The 17,608-nt window shown below is 34.0% G+C and overlaps 2 protein-coding genes across 2 annotated transcripts; one reads left to right on the top strand and one right to left on the bottom strand.

Annotated features, from left to right (window-relative positions):
* The first annotated feature begins 2,308 nt into the window (after positions 1-2,308).
* On the top strand, positions 2,309-4,330 carry LOC108197850 (cyclic dof factor 1). Its single transcript, XM_017365570.2, has 2 exons — positions 2,309-2,509; positions 2,960-4,330. The coding sequence occupies exons 1-2, from the start codon at positions 2,408-2,410 to the stop codon at positions 4,172-4,174; spliced, it is 1,317 nt and encodes a 438-aa protein (XP_017221059.1). The 5' UTR covers positions 2,309-2,407; the 3' UTR covers positions 4,175-4,330.
* A 6,914-nt stretch (positions 4,331-11,244) lies between these two features.
* On the bottom strand, positions 11,245-13,137 carry LOC108198824 (transcription factor CSA). The gene is made up of 3 exons (XM_017366601.2): positions 12,478-13,137; positions 11,914-12,276; positions 11,245-11,748 (listed from the first exon to the last, which is right to left on the bottom strand). The coding sequence occupies exons 1-3, from the start codon at positions 13,019-13,021 to the stop codon at positions 11,444-11,446; spliced, it is 1,212 nt and encodes a 403-aa protein (XP_017222090.1). The 5' UTR covers positions 13,022-13,137; the 3' UTR covers positions 11,245-11,443.
* Positions 13,138-17,608: the final 4,471 nt, after the last annotated feature.

Below are 17,608 nucleotides of genomic sequence, written 5' to 3'. Positions count from 1 at the left end.
CACTAGTCGTCACTACTCTTTTAGTTTTCGTTATATAAATCTCATTTGGTTATATCCTCCCAATTTGGACTTGGCTGAAGATTCAATAATCATTATACAGTATAGTCACGATCTAGACATGATTGGATTACATTATAGTAGCTTTATTGCATTACAGATCATTATACAGTATAGTCACGATCTAGACATGATTAGATTACATTATAGTAGCTTTATTGCATTACAGGACGATGGGAGGCCCCATGTATCTCCATGGAATTCAAAATTTCCTAGACATGACTGGATTATCAATGTTGGATCTTATTTCTTACATTGATGTATGGAATAAGAGTATGTCCATCATATAAATATGGTGTCCATCATACATATATTACTAAGGTTGAAATTTTGCACGCAGAGAGAGATTTTTTAACTTTTTATAAACCTCTTATTTCTAATTAAATTGAAGGTTATGTTCGAGTCACCACTTTCATGACTTATGCATAATCCATATCACTTCTACCATTTACCATTCTATAAATCATTTTTACATTCTGTAATACACTTCCAAATCAAGGAAAACTACGCAACTTCAACATTTCATGACCTCTAAAACATTTTTATGAACTACATTATCTACATTATAGTTATTGACAACCTCATACCTTATGTTATTCTTCCTTCCAGGCTTGATTGACAATCCTGGAGACCGACCAGCAAATTGTATTGAATAGTCAATTATTTATGATGGACTTGATTCATAAAATGACTAACATTAATGAGGTTTTGGCCAATAAAAACTCTCCACCTCAACAAAAAATGGTTGTTAATGTGTGCCCATGGGCACACACTAGAAAATCTGAATTTCGAAAGGTCCTACATATCTTGGACTTAACTTCCCTTTCTTTCCAAATTGGGTTAATTATTTCTTGCCAAGGTGATACTTTCGATAACACAACCTCTCATATATCAAAATATGTGTCCCTTTTTTTCTTATAAGCATAGTTCCGATGTCTGTCCTGAGCAGCGACCAATCTAGCCCGGATCAATTCTATCACTCCCTCATTTGCTGAATCATCTTTGGGCATACACTTTTCATTTGCAGACCTCTTCCCAACACCCCGGAGATCTGCATCTTTTCTTATAAAGATTTCATACGGAGGCATATAGGGATGAGCATATGATCACTTCAGGGTCGAGGAGTGCTATCCATGTCCCAGATTCCAAAATTTATAAATATAATTAAAAATTCCAGTGATAGATTTTTAAAATATATAAAGTTCGGTAAAAAAAATTCATTTTCCCAAAAAAATTCACAGAGCTCGTCTACACTATTTGCAAATTATATTCAATAACATTACTTAAACACATTAAAGGAATAGATTAGTGTTTGCTTTATTGTATGCTACTCCCTCCGTCTCAATATATAAATCCCTTTTGACTTTTGATTAGTCAAATTGACTATACTTTGACTGAAATTTATAAATATTATATAATTGAGAAAAAATTTTAAAAAAATATCACCAAAAGGTAAATCAAATCTATTTTAATATGTAACTTTTTATTTTGTAAAACAACAAATATATATATTTTAATAATTAGTCAAAAATTAGTCAATTTGACTCTCAGAAAAGTAAAAAAGACTTAGAGCATCTCCAACAAGCTCTTTAAACAAGCTCTTAAGTCAAAAAATAGAGAGCATTACCAAAATGAAAGCTCCAATAGACTCTTAGAGGCTCTTCAAAACCTTAAGAGTCTCTTCTCTCTCCTCTCTTTTAAGAGTCTCTCACTCACTCTTAAGTTATATTTTATTATAAAGTAATACAAGCACCCACTTTCTCTTTCCACTTTTGTATTGTACTCCTATTCATTTAATAATAATATATTGTTTAAAGAGTGAATATAAAGAGTGTTGTTGGAGATAAATGTACATTAAATTGTTAAAAGTTAATATTTTATATTATATTTGAAGAATCATTTAAGAGACTATTGGAGATGCTCTTATAAATTGAGACCGAGAGAGTGCTATGCTTATGCTTGTTCTAGAAAGTAGAGTGGTGAAGGATGGAATATTTGTGTCATTGTGTGCAAAGGAGCAGTGAAAGTACCAGGTTAGTATCGAAGAAACCAAGGAAAGTCGACAGGCCTAAAAATGTGATGACTTGGACAAAGTAAAGGATGAGAAAAGAGACAGCTCACATCGCCGAGAATAAAAAATTAGATAAACACAAAATCTCCCCCAAGACCACTTACTCAATTTGTGGCTCAAAATGAATTCACTTTTGCTGACCTGTCACCCCCGAATGGTTACAAAACCAAAGAGACAACAAGTACAATCAAACACAATTACAAACTCCTCTTCTGTTCTCTCCTCCTTTTCAACACAAAAATACTCATAATCTTTAGCCAAATATACACAGCAAGAAGCATGATCAAGCTGTTTGGTATGACGATTCGTTCCATCCCTAATGAGGAAGATGATATTCAGCTTAGTTCTTCCACGACTACTGCAACTTCTGTCAATACCAAGGTAATTTTTATGGGATTTTAATAGAATTGTAGATCCACTTCTACTTTTATGTGATATTAATGATTAAAAGGGTCTTTTCCAAATCTATTTTGGGCAAAAGGGCTGATCTCTTTGTATATGTTTGAGGGCTAAAAGTCTGTTGGTTTAGTGATACAATTTTTTATTCTGATCTTGTTGTAGTAAAGAAAAGGTTAGAACATAAAGTGATGTCGGATCCTGATTCCTGTTATTCCTCTGTATTGTGATTTCTTATGAGCGAATCTAGAGTTTGTTGTGGTTAAATATTTTTGAGTTGCTAGAAATGTTAATCAAGTTGAGTAAATTTTGTCGATATCAATTGGCTATTGAAGGACAGGTCCATAATTAAATTTCCTGGTTTTGATGAATTCATTCTTTTTTCTTCTCGCGATGTGATTTTTAACTTACCTACCATCCTTGTTTTTTATTCAGGATCCAGCTCAAGTTAATAATGAAGAATCCATCAGCGTGGATGAAGTAGTTGAGCAGGCCAAGGAGGAGCCTACAACACCGAATTTCGATGAAGAAATTACTATCCCTGAGGGGGATGGTACCACAAGATCATCAGAAAGAAGTGAAGACCCTGAGAGATCAACTGTTGACAAAGAAACCTCGGTGTTGAATACTAATGAGAAGGAAGATCCTAGTGACACCAGTAATTCTGATGAAAAGTCTTTGGGAAAGCCTGACAAACTACTTCCATGTCCACGGTGTTGTAGCATGGACACAAAATTTTGTTACTACAACAATTATAATGTTAGCCAGCCACGCCATTTCTGCAAAAAGTGTCAGAGATACTGGACCGCTGGAGGAACAATGAGAAGTGTGCCTGTGGGTTCTGGTCGTCGCAAAAGCAAATGCTCCCCTGCATCAAAATATCATCAGATGATAATTACAGAAGCCCTCCAAGCTGCACGAGTTGCTTCTGCAAATGGGATCTACCAACCGAATGGAAGCTTACTAGCATTTGGATCGGATTCAGCCCAGTGTGAAAATACTTCTTCAGCACCGATCCATAAGAGAAAATCAGAAAATTGTGTTAGAAACAATAGTTTTGAAGAGACTGATGATGGTAATTCAAGTGGATCTTCTAGCACTGTTTTAAATCCAAATGAAAAGGTATTATGTGTGAGACCGAAATTGAAGAATAATCAGCAATCTCCCTCGCAATTGTCATGCTTCCCTGTGCCTCCCTGGGCTAGTCCATGGAACACTGCTGAGTGGAGGTCTGCAACGCAACAACCTGCTTTCTGCCCTCCAGGGTTTCCTACATCATTTTACCCAACACCGTCTTATTGGGCTTGTACTGCTCCGAACCCTTGGAATATGCCATGGTTATCTCCACAATGTTCTTCTGGCGAGCTCTCAAACCCTGAGAAATTACCCCTAGAGGATCAAGATTTGAGGCGAGGGGTTTTGACTCCCAAGACTTTGAGGATTCATGATCCAATTGAAGCCGCTCAAAGTTCTATATGGTCAACACTAGGAATCAAGAATGAACACACAAAACAAGCAAATGACGCAAGTCTTCATGAGGCCTCTGCCGCAAAGGGAGTTCAGAGATATCATATGACCAAAGCAGCTATGGTTTTGCAAGCAAACCCTGCAGCCTTGCATCGGTCATATAACTTTCTCGAGACCGCCTAAGAGCTGAAACAGGGCTCAAACTATACAACATTGTCATCAATGTTGCTCTTTTTGCCTAGTAGATAGATGTTCATGTTTGTCAGCAAGTTTGGATACATATGGCTTTGTGTTATATACAGTTTATAACCTAGATAAGCGCAGATGATTTTGAATAGACTTTCAATCTTAACTTTAAGTTCTTGCATTTTCTTCTGTTCTCAGTAAGTGCAATTGAATCATAATACTACAATAGGCAAGTGTTTATTCCATTGCTAATACTTCATACATAACATCAGCTGTTCCTATATCCCTCTGTGTTACAAAAAAAACTCCCAACTGCGTGTTCCTAAAAAAAATGCTGTTGTTGGACCTGGATGCATAAACCTAATACATATAAGCATGATCTGCCACAGTAGTTGCTGCTACTCTCTTTGTTTCGATCCGCTATTTTCATTAACCAGAAAGGATCCAATTAAGTTTTCTTAAGGATTGGATCAAATAAATCACTTTATCCGTTAGAACTTAGAATATATCAAGTGGGTCATCAACAAACTTTTGGTCACCTCTATATCATTAATTTATAACATTATATTCTATTAATATTAAAACATTTATAAATGAAAAAAGGTTGAACATTATATTCTATTAATATTAAAACATTTATAAATGAAAAAAGGTTGACCATTGAAGTTTCTCTAAGTAGATCTCGTATATCTTACTATTTCGCTTTTTCTCATTAAATATGCATTTCTCCTCTTATTTATCATCACATTGTCTTGTGTACACCTTCATGTCGATCAAGTCCCAATCAAATTCATGTTATATAATTTAACGCAAAACGTTTATTTTGACAAAATTTCGCAAAAAATTATTAAGATATAATTTAATTTAAAATGAGTGATACAGATGAGACCAAAATTTAGTCAGCGGTGATCCACTAGATACATTAAAATGAAGAAAGCGGCTTAACCGATAATTAACCTGTTTTTTTAATATATTAATTACGGAATTGACTTTTGTTCATGTTTAGTCAGCGGTGATCCACTAGATACATTAAAATGAAGTAAGAGGTGTAAAAAGATTTTCACTAACTTTTGTAGCTTTTTTAGTAGTTTTGTACAAAATCTACTCCATTTGGATCTTAGCCTTGCAGCCAGCCATTCATAAGCCCTCAGAAACTTAATAAATTAATACAAATTCAGATTCACGCACAATAATACTGATTAATACAAATTTTTTTAGATAAAAACTAATCACAAATTAAGGTTTACCTTTAATTCTTAATTCATCCATGTGTCCCTTAGAATAAACTATATAGTTAACCTAGCTACTGACAATAGAAGTCTTCTTACAACAGTTCATTTATGTTCTTTCCATAAATTCTTGTATAGGTGCATAATACAAAAGCGGTGCCCTTCATGGAAACTTGGTTTCCCAATATATTTACGAGGCCATTCTGCTAATCTGATTTGAATGTGTAATTAGCATCATTTTCTATGTTCAAACCATCCTTTAGTAAGTCATTGAACTAGTCTCGACTAAAATTGTTTTCTACTTCTACTTGTGGTATGCAATTGGATACATCCCATCATTGGGATATGTCCTAATTGCAATCAATAAATTATCACCTATAGAGGTCCTTATGATTCGTCTACAACCATCTAAAAATGATAGATGTACATTCTCAAAAACACCCTTTCAGCTTCATCAAGTTCAGACATATTCTTCACAGTATACCCAAGCATTTGTCTCTTTAACTTTCATGATTGTTTGCTAAGAATTTTGATCTAGATTGTATCATACAATGAATTTGTTGCTATAGTTAAACATCCCTTAAATATAGCAACAAATACAATGAATGAGTTAAGAAATGCAAGCAAACAAAAAAACATATGATAGTTAAACTTTGAAATATGATCATACTGGCCTTAGCACTGAGTATCTCTCTCTTTTTTTTCTTATCCTGTAAGGTGGATTTGGAGGAGAAATTATTCTTCTTTTTTTTTTTGAGTTATTTCTACTTCACTCTCACTTGAATCCAAATTTGAACTATCTCTATGAAAACTCACATTATTTTCTAATGCATCGTTTACAGCTTCTCCTTGTTTATCAACAACAGCCTCATATGACTCTTGTTTTACTCACATTCTTAATTCAACCTCATCATACATCTCAGTCACTCTCCATTCTCTTTCATCTTCTCCAATAGTGTGAGAAATCAGGCAAATCTAGTACACCTTGATTTTTTACAGATGTGTAGACTTTCATACAATTATTATATACTAGCTAGCAAATCCAACATTGTCCGCACATCCTTTTCACTATCAAATTGGAGCAACATTTATGCATTTACAAGTTTGTGAGGATAGAGAACCACAAATCATAATAATCATCATCTATTCCTATTTTGTCACACATTGAGTGGAGATCAAATAATTTAAAAATCTTAAGTGAGCACATGTCACAGTACTTGCAGCCCCCAACAATATATCTTTCAAATTTTCATCAAATTCTCCATCATGAAAAGTTTGATGGTAAAATTTACAGAATCGGATGTTCAAACAAATTAAGTTACACCAATTTAGACTACGAAAAATATACCAAACCTAAAATTAAAATATACACACAACTGAATATAAAAAGTGCAAAATATACATTAAACGTAAAATTAAAAGATAAAATCAATTGAATATCAAATGTTCACTACAAGACAATATACAATATTAAAAGGGACCACTGCACTAAACAATTCATACCCTAATCTGTGCATGCGTAAAAAATACACAATATTATCAATGAAATCAACATTATCAAGTTTCAATTTCGGGTATTCCTAATTCAACTTGAAAATTAACTCTCTTTTGGATTAATTTTGGGTCGATCTGAATTCGATCCGAACCCGAAAAATTCCAACCCAAATCAATATTTCACGGGTCGGATACATGTCGAATTATTAGATTGTGTCTAATATTACTCTGCTCTTAGCTCTCCTCTCGTGAAAATAATAAACTAAGACCCTCTCAAAAGCATATACTATGAATCATGGGACTAAAGAAAATCGGGCTGGTTTTACAAGATAAGAGAAAAGATTATTCTATGTGTAGATACTGGTCTATCTAATTTGTAATCTAGGATCAGATATACATAGCCCTCACACTGCAATAATCAAATGTCGTTCAAAGGTAGCCACTAACTTTCTGGAATATTTTTTTAATAATGGCTGTCACTTTCCTATTACAAATATGTTTGTGGGCATATTATGCACGTGTCAGAATGCTAAGGACTGCCCAGAGAAACTCTCTTTTCGCTTTTTCTGACGTGGCAATTTTCCGTTTGCTTGCTCTCCCACCACACAATTCGAAGTAAACTAAAAGCTTTAACAAAACGCGTTATTTTGTCCATTTTATATTATGTTTTTTAAGTAGAATATAATCGTAACAAAGTTATTTCATAGTAGAAATATAATAAAGATAATATATTTCAATTTGTTTTTACAATAACTAGAACTTTGCTATTCTTGAAAATAGTTTTTTGCAAAACTATAAGGGGTGTTTGTCGGCTTCCGGCTTATGATTTTCTTGATCAGTTTGTGTAAACAAGTAGAAGTACTTTTAAGATTCTGATAATGCTAGTTTTTTTTTGAGTTTCTGCTTCTTTTTCAAACTCTGATTTAAATAAAAAAACACTTTTTTAAGCTAATCAAAACGGCCCATAATTTCATCGATGAATTTAAAAATAAATGTCATTCTTTCCAAAAAAAAAACAAGAAAGAAAGCTGGCTTAAAGAGAGCTGAGTCATCCGACATGGAGAGGGGAAAGGATACCAAGGTCATACAACTCACACTACGAAGAATAATGAATAGTATCAAGGTAGATTTAGAAAAAGAGGAAAATGATATTTCTGCAGGCCACATGTTCAAGTTGTGGTTCAGAATTAATCTCACTTTGCTGACTCGTCACTCCAAGCCCCACAAATAGAATGCTTACGCTGGCTATTTTTCTTCTGCTGAGAAAACTAACACAAAAATACACAGACGTTGCATGAGGGGCTCAAGAAAAATCCAAGGCCAAGAGAAAAATTACATCGGGACAAAAAAATTACAGTTAGAAGTTCTTAAGACAAGATCACCTGTAACCAGTAAAGGAGCCAGACGGAGAAGGTGCAAATTAATTTTATTTTAACTGTAACGAGCCGATGCACCTTGCCTGAAGTCCTCATTTTACTTTTCAAACTTTTGTGAAAGAATACAAGAAAAAAAATCTTAACCATAGTAAAGTATGATATCAAATTTTGAAAAAGATTTCATGTTCTTAATATTATTTATATAAATTCTATAATACTCTTCAAGTTGAAGTTTATATCAAACCGGCAATCCGTTACGTCAAAATATCTCACTTGACCCACCCATGTCATCGGGGGACTCATTAAAGCCACCGTAAATCAAATATATATTATTTTAACCACATCACTATTTAAACATCTTTACTTAATCATTTATCAAAAATTAACCAAATAACTTTTTACTACAAAATCACTTTCAATACTTTCTTAATTATCTCTAGTATTTATAAAAATAATTTGGGAATTTATAAAGCAACATAGTTAGGGTGAATAAATATTTATAACTATATATTTTTTTAGCTCCATAGCTATGTTGTTTTACTAATTCCCAAATTGTTTTGATAAATATATGGTAGAGACAATTATGAAAATACTTGAAGTGGTTTTGTAGTAAAAAGTTAAACGGTTAATTTTCGATAAATGAGTAAGTAAAGAAGTATGAATATTGATGTGGATAAAATGATATATATTTGATTTACGGTGGCTTAAATGAGTTTCTAATGAAATAAGTGGATCAATGAGATATTTTTAAGTAATGGGTGGTCAGTTTAATATAAAACCCCTTCAAGTCGTCTTTCTTGGCATTATCTTTGACATAAAAATGATAATATAAGAAATAAGATGTATGATCTTAAAAATAAACAAAACTTTTTTGATTTTCTAATTTCTTTGTTGAATTTGCAGAGAAAAGAGCGCATAATTTTCATTTTTTCCACTCTTGTTTATAGAGTTGAAAAATATTGTTCATCGTTTAGAAGTAGAAGTAGAGCTGTAATTCGAATCGGGCCGCTAGCGAGCTCGCCCTTCTCAAACTCGAACTCATTTAACTGTACTCAGCTCGACTCGACTCGTTAAACAAGTCGAATTTGGGCAAAGGTTCCAGCTCGTTTAATTAAATGAGCCGGCTCGGCTCAGCTCGACTCGTGAAATTAAACGAGTCGAGTTCATGTAGAGATTTACGTTCAATTAAGTGTAAAATTACACGAGCTAGCTCGCTCGACTCGTTTAGCTAAACGAGTCAGCTCGACTCGACTCGTAAAATTAAACGAGCCGAGTTCGGGCAAATATTTAGGCTCGATTAGTTAAACGAGCCGGCTCGGCTCAACTCGATTAAATTTGGCTCGAATTAGACTTGGCTCGGCTCGAATTACATCTCTATTTAGAAGAACGCTGCGAGAAAAGGCTCAATCTCTACGGGCTGTGTACAGTAAAATCTTCTATGAAAGTCCAGATTTCATGTCACAGAGAACAATTTCTACAAGATTTTTCAGGAGTTAATTAAAGGAGGTAGATGGTAGTGATTTGCAACCAGGAGAAGGTTTACACTAGTGGTGGATAGTAGTAAAGGTGATAAGATTAGTTCACACACAAGCACCATCTAGTTAAGGGTTGGGTAACACTGTAACAGTGAAACTGTATGTCATGCTAAAAGGCATTCTTTGTTGAATGAAAACATTGGTGATAATCCAAATAATATTGGAGAGCTAGTTCTGATGGAGCCGAGGAGGTGGCATTATATTTAAGACACTCGATAAAGTTTTACTCAAAGTGTTAAGAGTCTAATCCTAAGGGAAGAGTACCGCAGACACAAGACTTGATAACAAAGAAGAGTGTATGGCTCTAGAGTCTAGTGATTAACTCTTGCTGGAAACTCATAGCTTTCATACAATTAAAGAAGTTATCATCTGTCGAAGCACTTAACTCTTCTCAGTCCCCTTCTTTTGTGGGAATTTTGAGTGTATCATCCAAAATGAATGGAACGCTTCAAAATATTCAAAATATTGAGGGTGAGATATGGACTTCAGCGACCAGCCCATGTAAAAGAAGATGTTCAAGTGAGAATGAGAGATTTCCATTTTCAGGGACAATTTTAACACAACGTGTTAAACGATCTAATTTACATACTTCCGCCATATCTTTCAGAATAAAGCCATAATTTATTTTGTTTTCTCCATCTCATCAGATGCAAGGTCGGTTCAGGTTCATAACAAAAGCATGTTTCCAAATTATTAGCCTTTGTTTGTGCTACTTTTAGCCCAACCAAAACATATACTCCTCTCGTCCAACTTAATTTTTTAGGTTTGCACTTTAATACTCTTATAACTTATTTTTGATTTTCTAATAAAATATTAAATTTTTATTCAAAAAAAATCTTAAAAATAAGTTATAAGCTATACTTTACTGAAATATTGAAGTACATGTTACGTTCCCTGCGTATGCAACTCAGGCCGACGGAGGGAGTCCTACATATTTTTCGGTTCAGCAACTTTTGCACAAATCCCCGTAGCTTTCTGTTTTGACAAAACCACACGTAAAACAGTAATCATGCAACTGTTGTTAATCAGAGTTTAGTCAGTTTGCAGACACAAAATGTTGAAACTGCCATCAGTCCAGCTTGTAGTAAGGCAGCATTGGCTACTTCACTCTAACCCAACCTTCCAACCACTATATTGCAGACAAAAAATTAAAATAACACCACACAAATGGATTAAATTTAACTATGATACGAAAATTGAGCCGTTTACTGATACGAACTTCAAAATCTGCACTTGTATGGTTTGGAAACACGAAAAATTGTTACATTATGGACTCATGCTTACTGGCCGAACCAAGAAATTTAAAGAAATCAAATTTAGCAACCAGAAGCTAGCTGAAACAGAAGGAAACTAATATTTACTCTGAACAAGGTGCAAGTAAATACAGTGAAAATGATAGTGGTGCTAAATGACATCACAAGACTGACAATGAATTAAAGAGTAATGCATCTCTTTCACAAACTAAAAGAACTGTTGTATCTCATGGCCTGAAAATAGCAAATGGGGTCCCAAGTTATAACATGATGGAAGATATAAATAATCTACTTGACATTAACATAGAGAGTGTATACATTTGTAGGCAGAGATAGAACTTGTTTTTTAGCTTTTCATAGCTCTGTGATACTAATTTGGTTAAGTGGCTCCTACCCCAAGAAAGTCTATAAAAGATGGTGCATTAATAATATCACTTTCCTTGCCTATTCTATTTCTGTCTTCTTCTTGTGTAGCTGCAGATGATGATGTTGTGAGTTGTTGAGTGAGTGATGAAACTTGTGGATGTGCTGGTGGTTCTGCTTTAAAATCTGATGTGAAGCTGCAACCACTACCATTAGGGTAAAACTGTAAATAGGACTGTTGCATTGCAATATTTTCACTCATCAATGGAGCATAATGGTTTTGTTGCATTTGGTGGAAAGGGTATATGTAACTTGAAGGCCCTGCACAGTTCACAAATACATAAAACTAGGAAAATATATCAGATTTATTGGTCGTTTGGATCACGAGATTTCAACCTGATCAACGAGATTTATATTGAGATATTATTAACAAAAACACTTGCATAAGTACATGGAGAAATGAAAATAGATGAAAGAAGGACAAACCAGTGTAATGAGGAGGGACAAAAGTGTTTGATATTGTTGCAGCTTTGTAGTGTGTTACTGGCTCTGGTTTACACATGAGAAAGCTGGTTTCTTGATCTTCTATGGTATGGTAATTTGAAGTTTGAGCCATCTTTCTCCTCCTGTAAGCACTGGACTGTTCTCTATATTTCCTGGCCATTATAACATGCCAGTGGTTCTTTACAGCATTGTCTGTTCTTCCAGGGAAAAGCCTAGCAATCATAGCCCATTTGTTGCCATACAGCCTGTGAGCAGCCATCAGCCTTTCCTCCTCTTCTTCACTAAAGGCTCTTCTGTTGATCCTTGGATCTAGTTGGTTAAACCATCTAAGCCTACAACTCTTACCTGATGAAAACATAAGAAAAAATAATGTGAGAGTGAGAGCCATGATTTGAATATAGTAGTGAAAAGATAAGAGAGAAATGCCAACAAACTTATGGTGCGGTGGTTGATCTCTGGTACTCCTTGCGGGAGGTCAAGAGTTTGACTCCCGGTGTACGTGTGTAATCATTTAGCAAAAAAAAAAAAGATAAGAGAGAAATGGACCTGATCTCCCTTGCAACTTGTCAGCAATAAGGTTCCAGTTCTGAGGACCATAAAGAGCTACAAGCTCCCTAAGCTTAGCATCTTCTGCAGGTCTCCAATGGCCTCTAGCACAGAGCTTAGACTGTCCACAAGAGTCTGTTTGGTCAAGTGACTTCCCACTTGAGTTATTCAGATCAAAGCTGGTTTCATGAGTGTTTTCTCCACCAAAACCAAAACGAAAGCCATCACTAGTACTGGAGGAGTCATGAGAATGGCCACTAGTAAAATATGGAAAATGGTCCATAGCATTAGCACCCACATTATTTTCAGCAACATGGGAGGCCTTGGAGTTGCTAATGGAGAGAGCACCCATGTCTGCAAAAATCATGCTCATGGAAGCAGAGGAAGAAGAAGAAGAAGAAGAAAATGATGATGATATTAATGAAGTGAAAGAAGAAGAAGAAGTTGAGGAAAAGGAGTTGTGACAACAGTTATGAATGTCAATATTTGTGTTGCTAGAATTTGGTGCATAAATAGGAACATGAATAACACATTTGTTGGCCATATATGTGTAATGTGTGGGTTTGCTTTGGATTAATTTGTTTCTGACACAGAACTGTTTACCAACTCATCATTTTCATGACCAATTCAAATTCAAGGAGGAGAAAAGGGAGAATGGAAGAAAACTTGAAACACCAAAATCAGCCAATGCAAGTGTTTCTAACAGACCACTAGCATAATAAACATACTCACACACCTGGGGGAGAGTGTTTCAGTAGGTAACATACTGACTAAAACCATCAGAAAACAGAAATTTTTACTGCAAAACAGAAGGTACCCTTTAATGTATACCCGAGCACACTTTATTTTTAGAACCACTGATTTTATCTCACATCACCATCTTCCAAAATTATTGAATGTAAATACATCAATGATTTTTTATAATAATAAAATTTTGGGACTTCAATTGCGTAATACTTCAAACAATCCCCAACTAATTTTTAAAAATATTTTACCAATCACTAATTGAAAATCTCTAATTTATCGAAAAATCTCCAATAAACCTCCGATAAATCCTGGATAGATAGATCAACCGTTTAGCTCTTGTTCCGACAATTGATGGTAAAACTTTTAAATATTCAAGCACAAATATGTGAGCTGATTGTGGACCTCTTGAATATTTGTTAAGGGGTGCTGTAGATAATGTTGAGGACTTGAGGGTAACTATGCATCATTTAGCATGCATAGTATGCACAGTACATTGAGTCTGCCTTCACAGTATAAATCAAAGAAATTGCACTAAAAATAAACAGAACAATAGAATTGATTTACACGTGAGGGAGTAGGGCTGAAAGTGCAGGGCCTGTCACTGTTGAAAAACCAAGAAGAAAGACCCAACTACATGATATCATGTTATGTCCCTGTATTGTAGATGTGTAAAAGACACATCTTTTCAGTGTTGAAAATGAGTGAGATGGCCACCCTCCCTGTCAGTCGACATACAAACATACATGCATAGCTTCATTTCAAGAACATAAGGTAGCCCTTTCCATATAAGTTGAATAAAAATTACCATTTGCTTGGACTATGTTTTAGCAGTAATTTGCATGTCTAAAATCTAAAAAAGACTTGGAACTAATAATATGGCCGACAGAAAACCTAATTACTTAGTTAAGCTTACTTGTATGATCAGACACTTTAACAAGTGATACTAATCAACAATCATGCAAAAGTACAGTTCAGAATTTGCGGAGAGTTTCCTGCAAAATGCAAATTCTCCATATATATAACTGTATTTCCAGATATTCATGACAGATTGATTGGAACAACTCTTCTCCTCTAAAAGAGTAAATAAATTAGTTATAGATCACAACAAATCTTCTTGCTTTACAAAATTATCTTGCTTTTTAACTATTTACACATTTAGAAACAAATCCATATATCAAGATTGTAGTCCGGGAAACATCCTAATCTTGTATACTGATTTTAGTATACAAGTCTTGTAGAGAACAATTATGAAATGTATAAAATATAATATAATTATATTTTGATAATTATATACTCTGCACTGATGAGGTTGATCCCTACAAGTGACAATCGATTGTCAACAATCTCTTTTGACAGTTGGATGAATATAATTCTGGCCACTAAATATTTATCCGAAGACTCAAAAATTGTATGTTACTCAACAGGTTCAGGTTCCGATTCCGGCAATCGTTCCAAGGACAAGGACCCAATATACTAATTTTATGCACATGACAACATATATAAAGTACCTTGGAAACCCAAAGAGAAATAATTTGTTTGAAAAAATGAAACTGTTGCAACCCTCTCGTACGTGTGGTGGTGCGTTATGGTACTGTACATTCAAGTCGCAAGTACTGGTAATACAATTAAGGGGGAGGGTTTAGGTAGCTGAGTGCAGCAGAAAACCCAATACAAGACGTTTTCATTTAAGCTCTGGGGACTGTGCAAGTGTGTAGCAGGAATGTACTAGTACCATTTATTTATGTCAAAAGAACTGAGACTCATTTGGTCAAAGACTTTGAAACCCCTGCAACCCTGTTTTTATATTTCAAATAATGAGCATAAATAAACTATGACAAAAATACCATAAATAGTAATCTGAACAGATATATAAATATGATATTGTGGTCACTGCCAGGCCTATTTGTAATGGGGTAACTGCATTTTATAATGTCATCAGCACTGAATCCACGCATGCATGCGTGTGTATACACAGAGAAGTACCCATTTTTCTACTGTGAATTATAACCAACTGCATAAATTTGCATTGAATCATGTATAAATGTGCATGTGTCTTTAAGTGTTGTTCAGGCATTCAGTCACAACTAACCAACGAAGATTAGGTAAAACTAACCTTTTCTGAACACCCGTTACACATGTATCTAGGGTGCTGTTTTGTCTCTAAACTTTAACCGTGGTCAAAAAAGTGCAATTTTACACTTATTAATGCGTTCCACTTATTAATTATTGAACAGGGTTCTATGATGGGTGCGTGATCCGTGGATGCCAAAAACGTCCTTGGATACATATTTTAATTTTAGATGTTAATTTATCTAAAAATCCATTTTCAGAAATATTATTCGAAGTATTCATATAGGCTAGATTCCGCTCAATGTAGCATTGCTATAATACTCTCTTGTAGAGAGGATCGTCTATGATACTCCACAATCAGTAAATGTCATATATTTAGATGCATTATTGCGAATGAAGCATCACTCAAATACATATCGTTATAGTAAATGTCATATATTTAGATGCATTATTGTGAATGGAATATCGCTCCTATACATATCTTGATACTCCACTAATAATAATTTATAATGTATGATCTTGATACTCCTCTAATTGAAAATTTAGAATTCTATTTGTATAATATTAAATTTTTTTAATCAAATATTATTAAAAAAATAATTACTTAAGACACTCATTCTTTTTTTCTTTTTTTGAAACAAAGGTGTTAATCTAATAATAAAAAGCCATACGACATCTACACCAATGATCGAGTCGAACAAACTGTAAATTGCAATCGTCTGTTCTCATTAAGAGACAGTTAAACGATATTTTGAAGAAAATGTATATACAAATACAAGTACCCGCTTCATGCATCCTCGTTGAATTATTGGTACCCTCTTCATCATGTCCTGATAAGACTATTGTTTGAGCTATCGACCACAACTGCGATTCCATACAAACTTTCACCACCAAATCAATACCCGCTTACAACTAAGAAGCGAAAAACAAAGCTCTCACCAGGGAGAGAACACAACCTTAGATCTGACGGAACCACAATAACAAGAGAAATCGGATTGAAAATCCACCCGCTTGAAACAGAGAAGAAAGACAGCGAAATCTCCGATGATTTTAGATCTAAGAATTCTCCCGCAAATAGATCCGGATAGAACCACAAAAAAAAAAGAGAAATCGGACTGAAACTCACCCGCTTGGAAGAGAGACAATGAAATCTCCCCTGGTTTTAGATCTAAGCTTCGCGCGAGAAGAAGTATTATTCAAAAACTAAGAAGAAAACAAAGCATTCTTAATTACAATTTACAACCATGACATACCCGCAAGACTAAAATTATTATTCTGGACACTGATCCTAGTTTAGATCCATGATATACACCCAAAACTACACGAATAGGTTATCATTGACATTAGGACATGTACAATTATCTGGTTCTCAACAATGCTTATCTTTCGAATATTTTTTTTTGAAATAACTATTTTCAGACTTCATTTTGTTTGTGTGCGGTCTGTGCATAATCAACTTCACCTTTGTATCAAAAAATTATGTAAAGACCTCATTATCTGCAAGAGGACTCCTAAAGAAGCTCATAAATTGTCAAGCAAGTCCTGAAACAATAATTATTTTAATTTTTTTACACGTAATTTGAGATGAAAAATATTATATATATATATATATATATATATATGTATATATTATTTTCAAATTCTCCTTTTTTGAATTAAAATTTAACATTTATATTTTATTTAGAAAATTAAAATAATAATATATAAAAATTTATTCATTTTCAAATTACGTATAACAGGTTAAAACAAATATTATTTTATGGAGAGAGTAGTATAAACGGCACTTCATCAGTGTTTATTCACTTCTCACATTCATCTCAAATTTCTAAAACAAATTTTTCGGTTCATATCTCATATCAGAGTATCAAAATTCATAATTCTATCAATTTGGTAGATTTTCACATGCTGCTGGGTACAAGTGAACATATTGATCTTATACCCTCTGATAATGCGACTTCCCATTATCTTCTTACAACTTCCTCGACTAGGCTGTGAAATCCTGGGTGTGCTTGTGTACATAGGGATGGGTTCCTGTAACACAATACTCGACCAAAGGCGGTAACCATCAATGTAAAATCCTGTGATTTTATTTATTTATTTAAATATTTCTATTTAATTAGTATTGTTATTATGAGTTAGATATTAGATTTAGATTGTTTGTATTTATATATTTAAATTTTAGTATTAATTGGAAGTTTCTAGAATTTATTTTCGTGTTAGTTATTTTGAATAATAAAGTAGAGAAGATTCTTTATTGATGGAAAGAAGTGTGGAATTATTTTCGAAAATTGAAATCTTTTTGAGAAGACCTTAT

The sequence above is a fragment of the Daucus carota genome, chromosome 8 (assembly GCF_001625215.2).
Source record: "Daucus carota subsp. sativus chromosome 8, DH1 v3.0, whole genome shotgun sequence".
Lineage (NCBI taxonomy): Eukaryota > Viridiplantae > Streptophyta > Magnoliopsida > Apiales > Apiaceae > Daucus > Daucus carota.
This window is presented reverse-complemented; position numbering and strand designations above follow the sequence as displayed.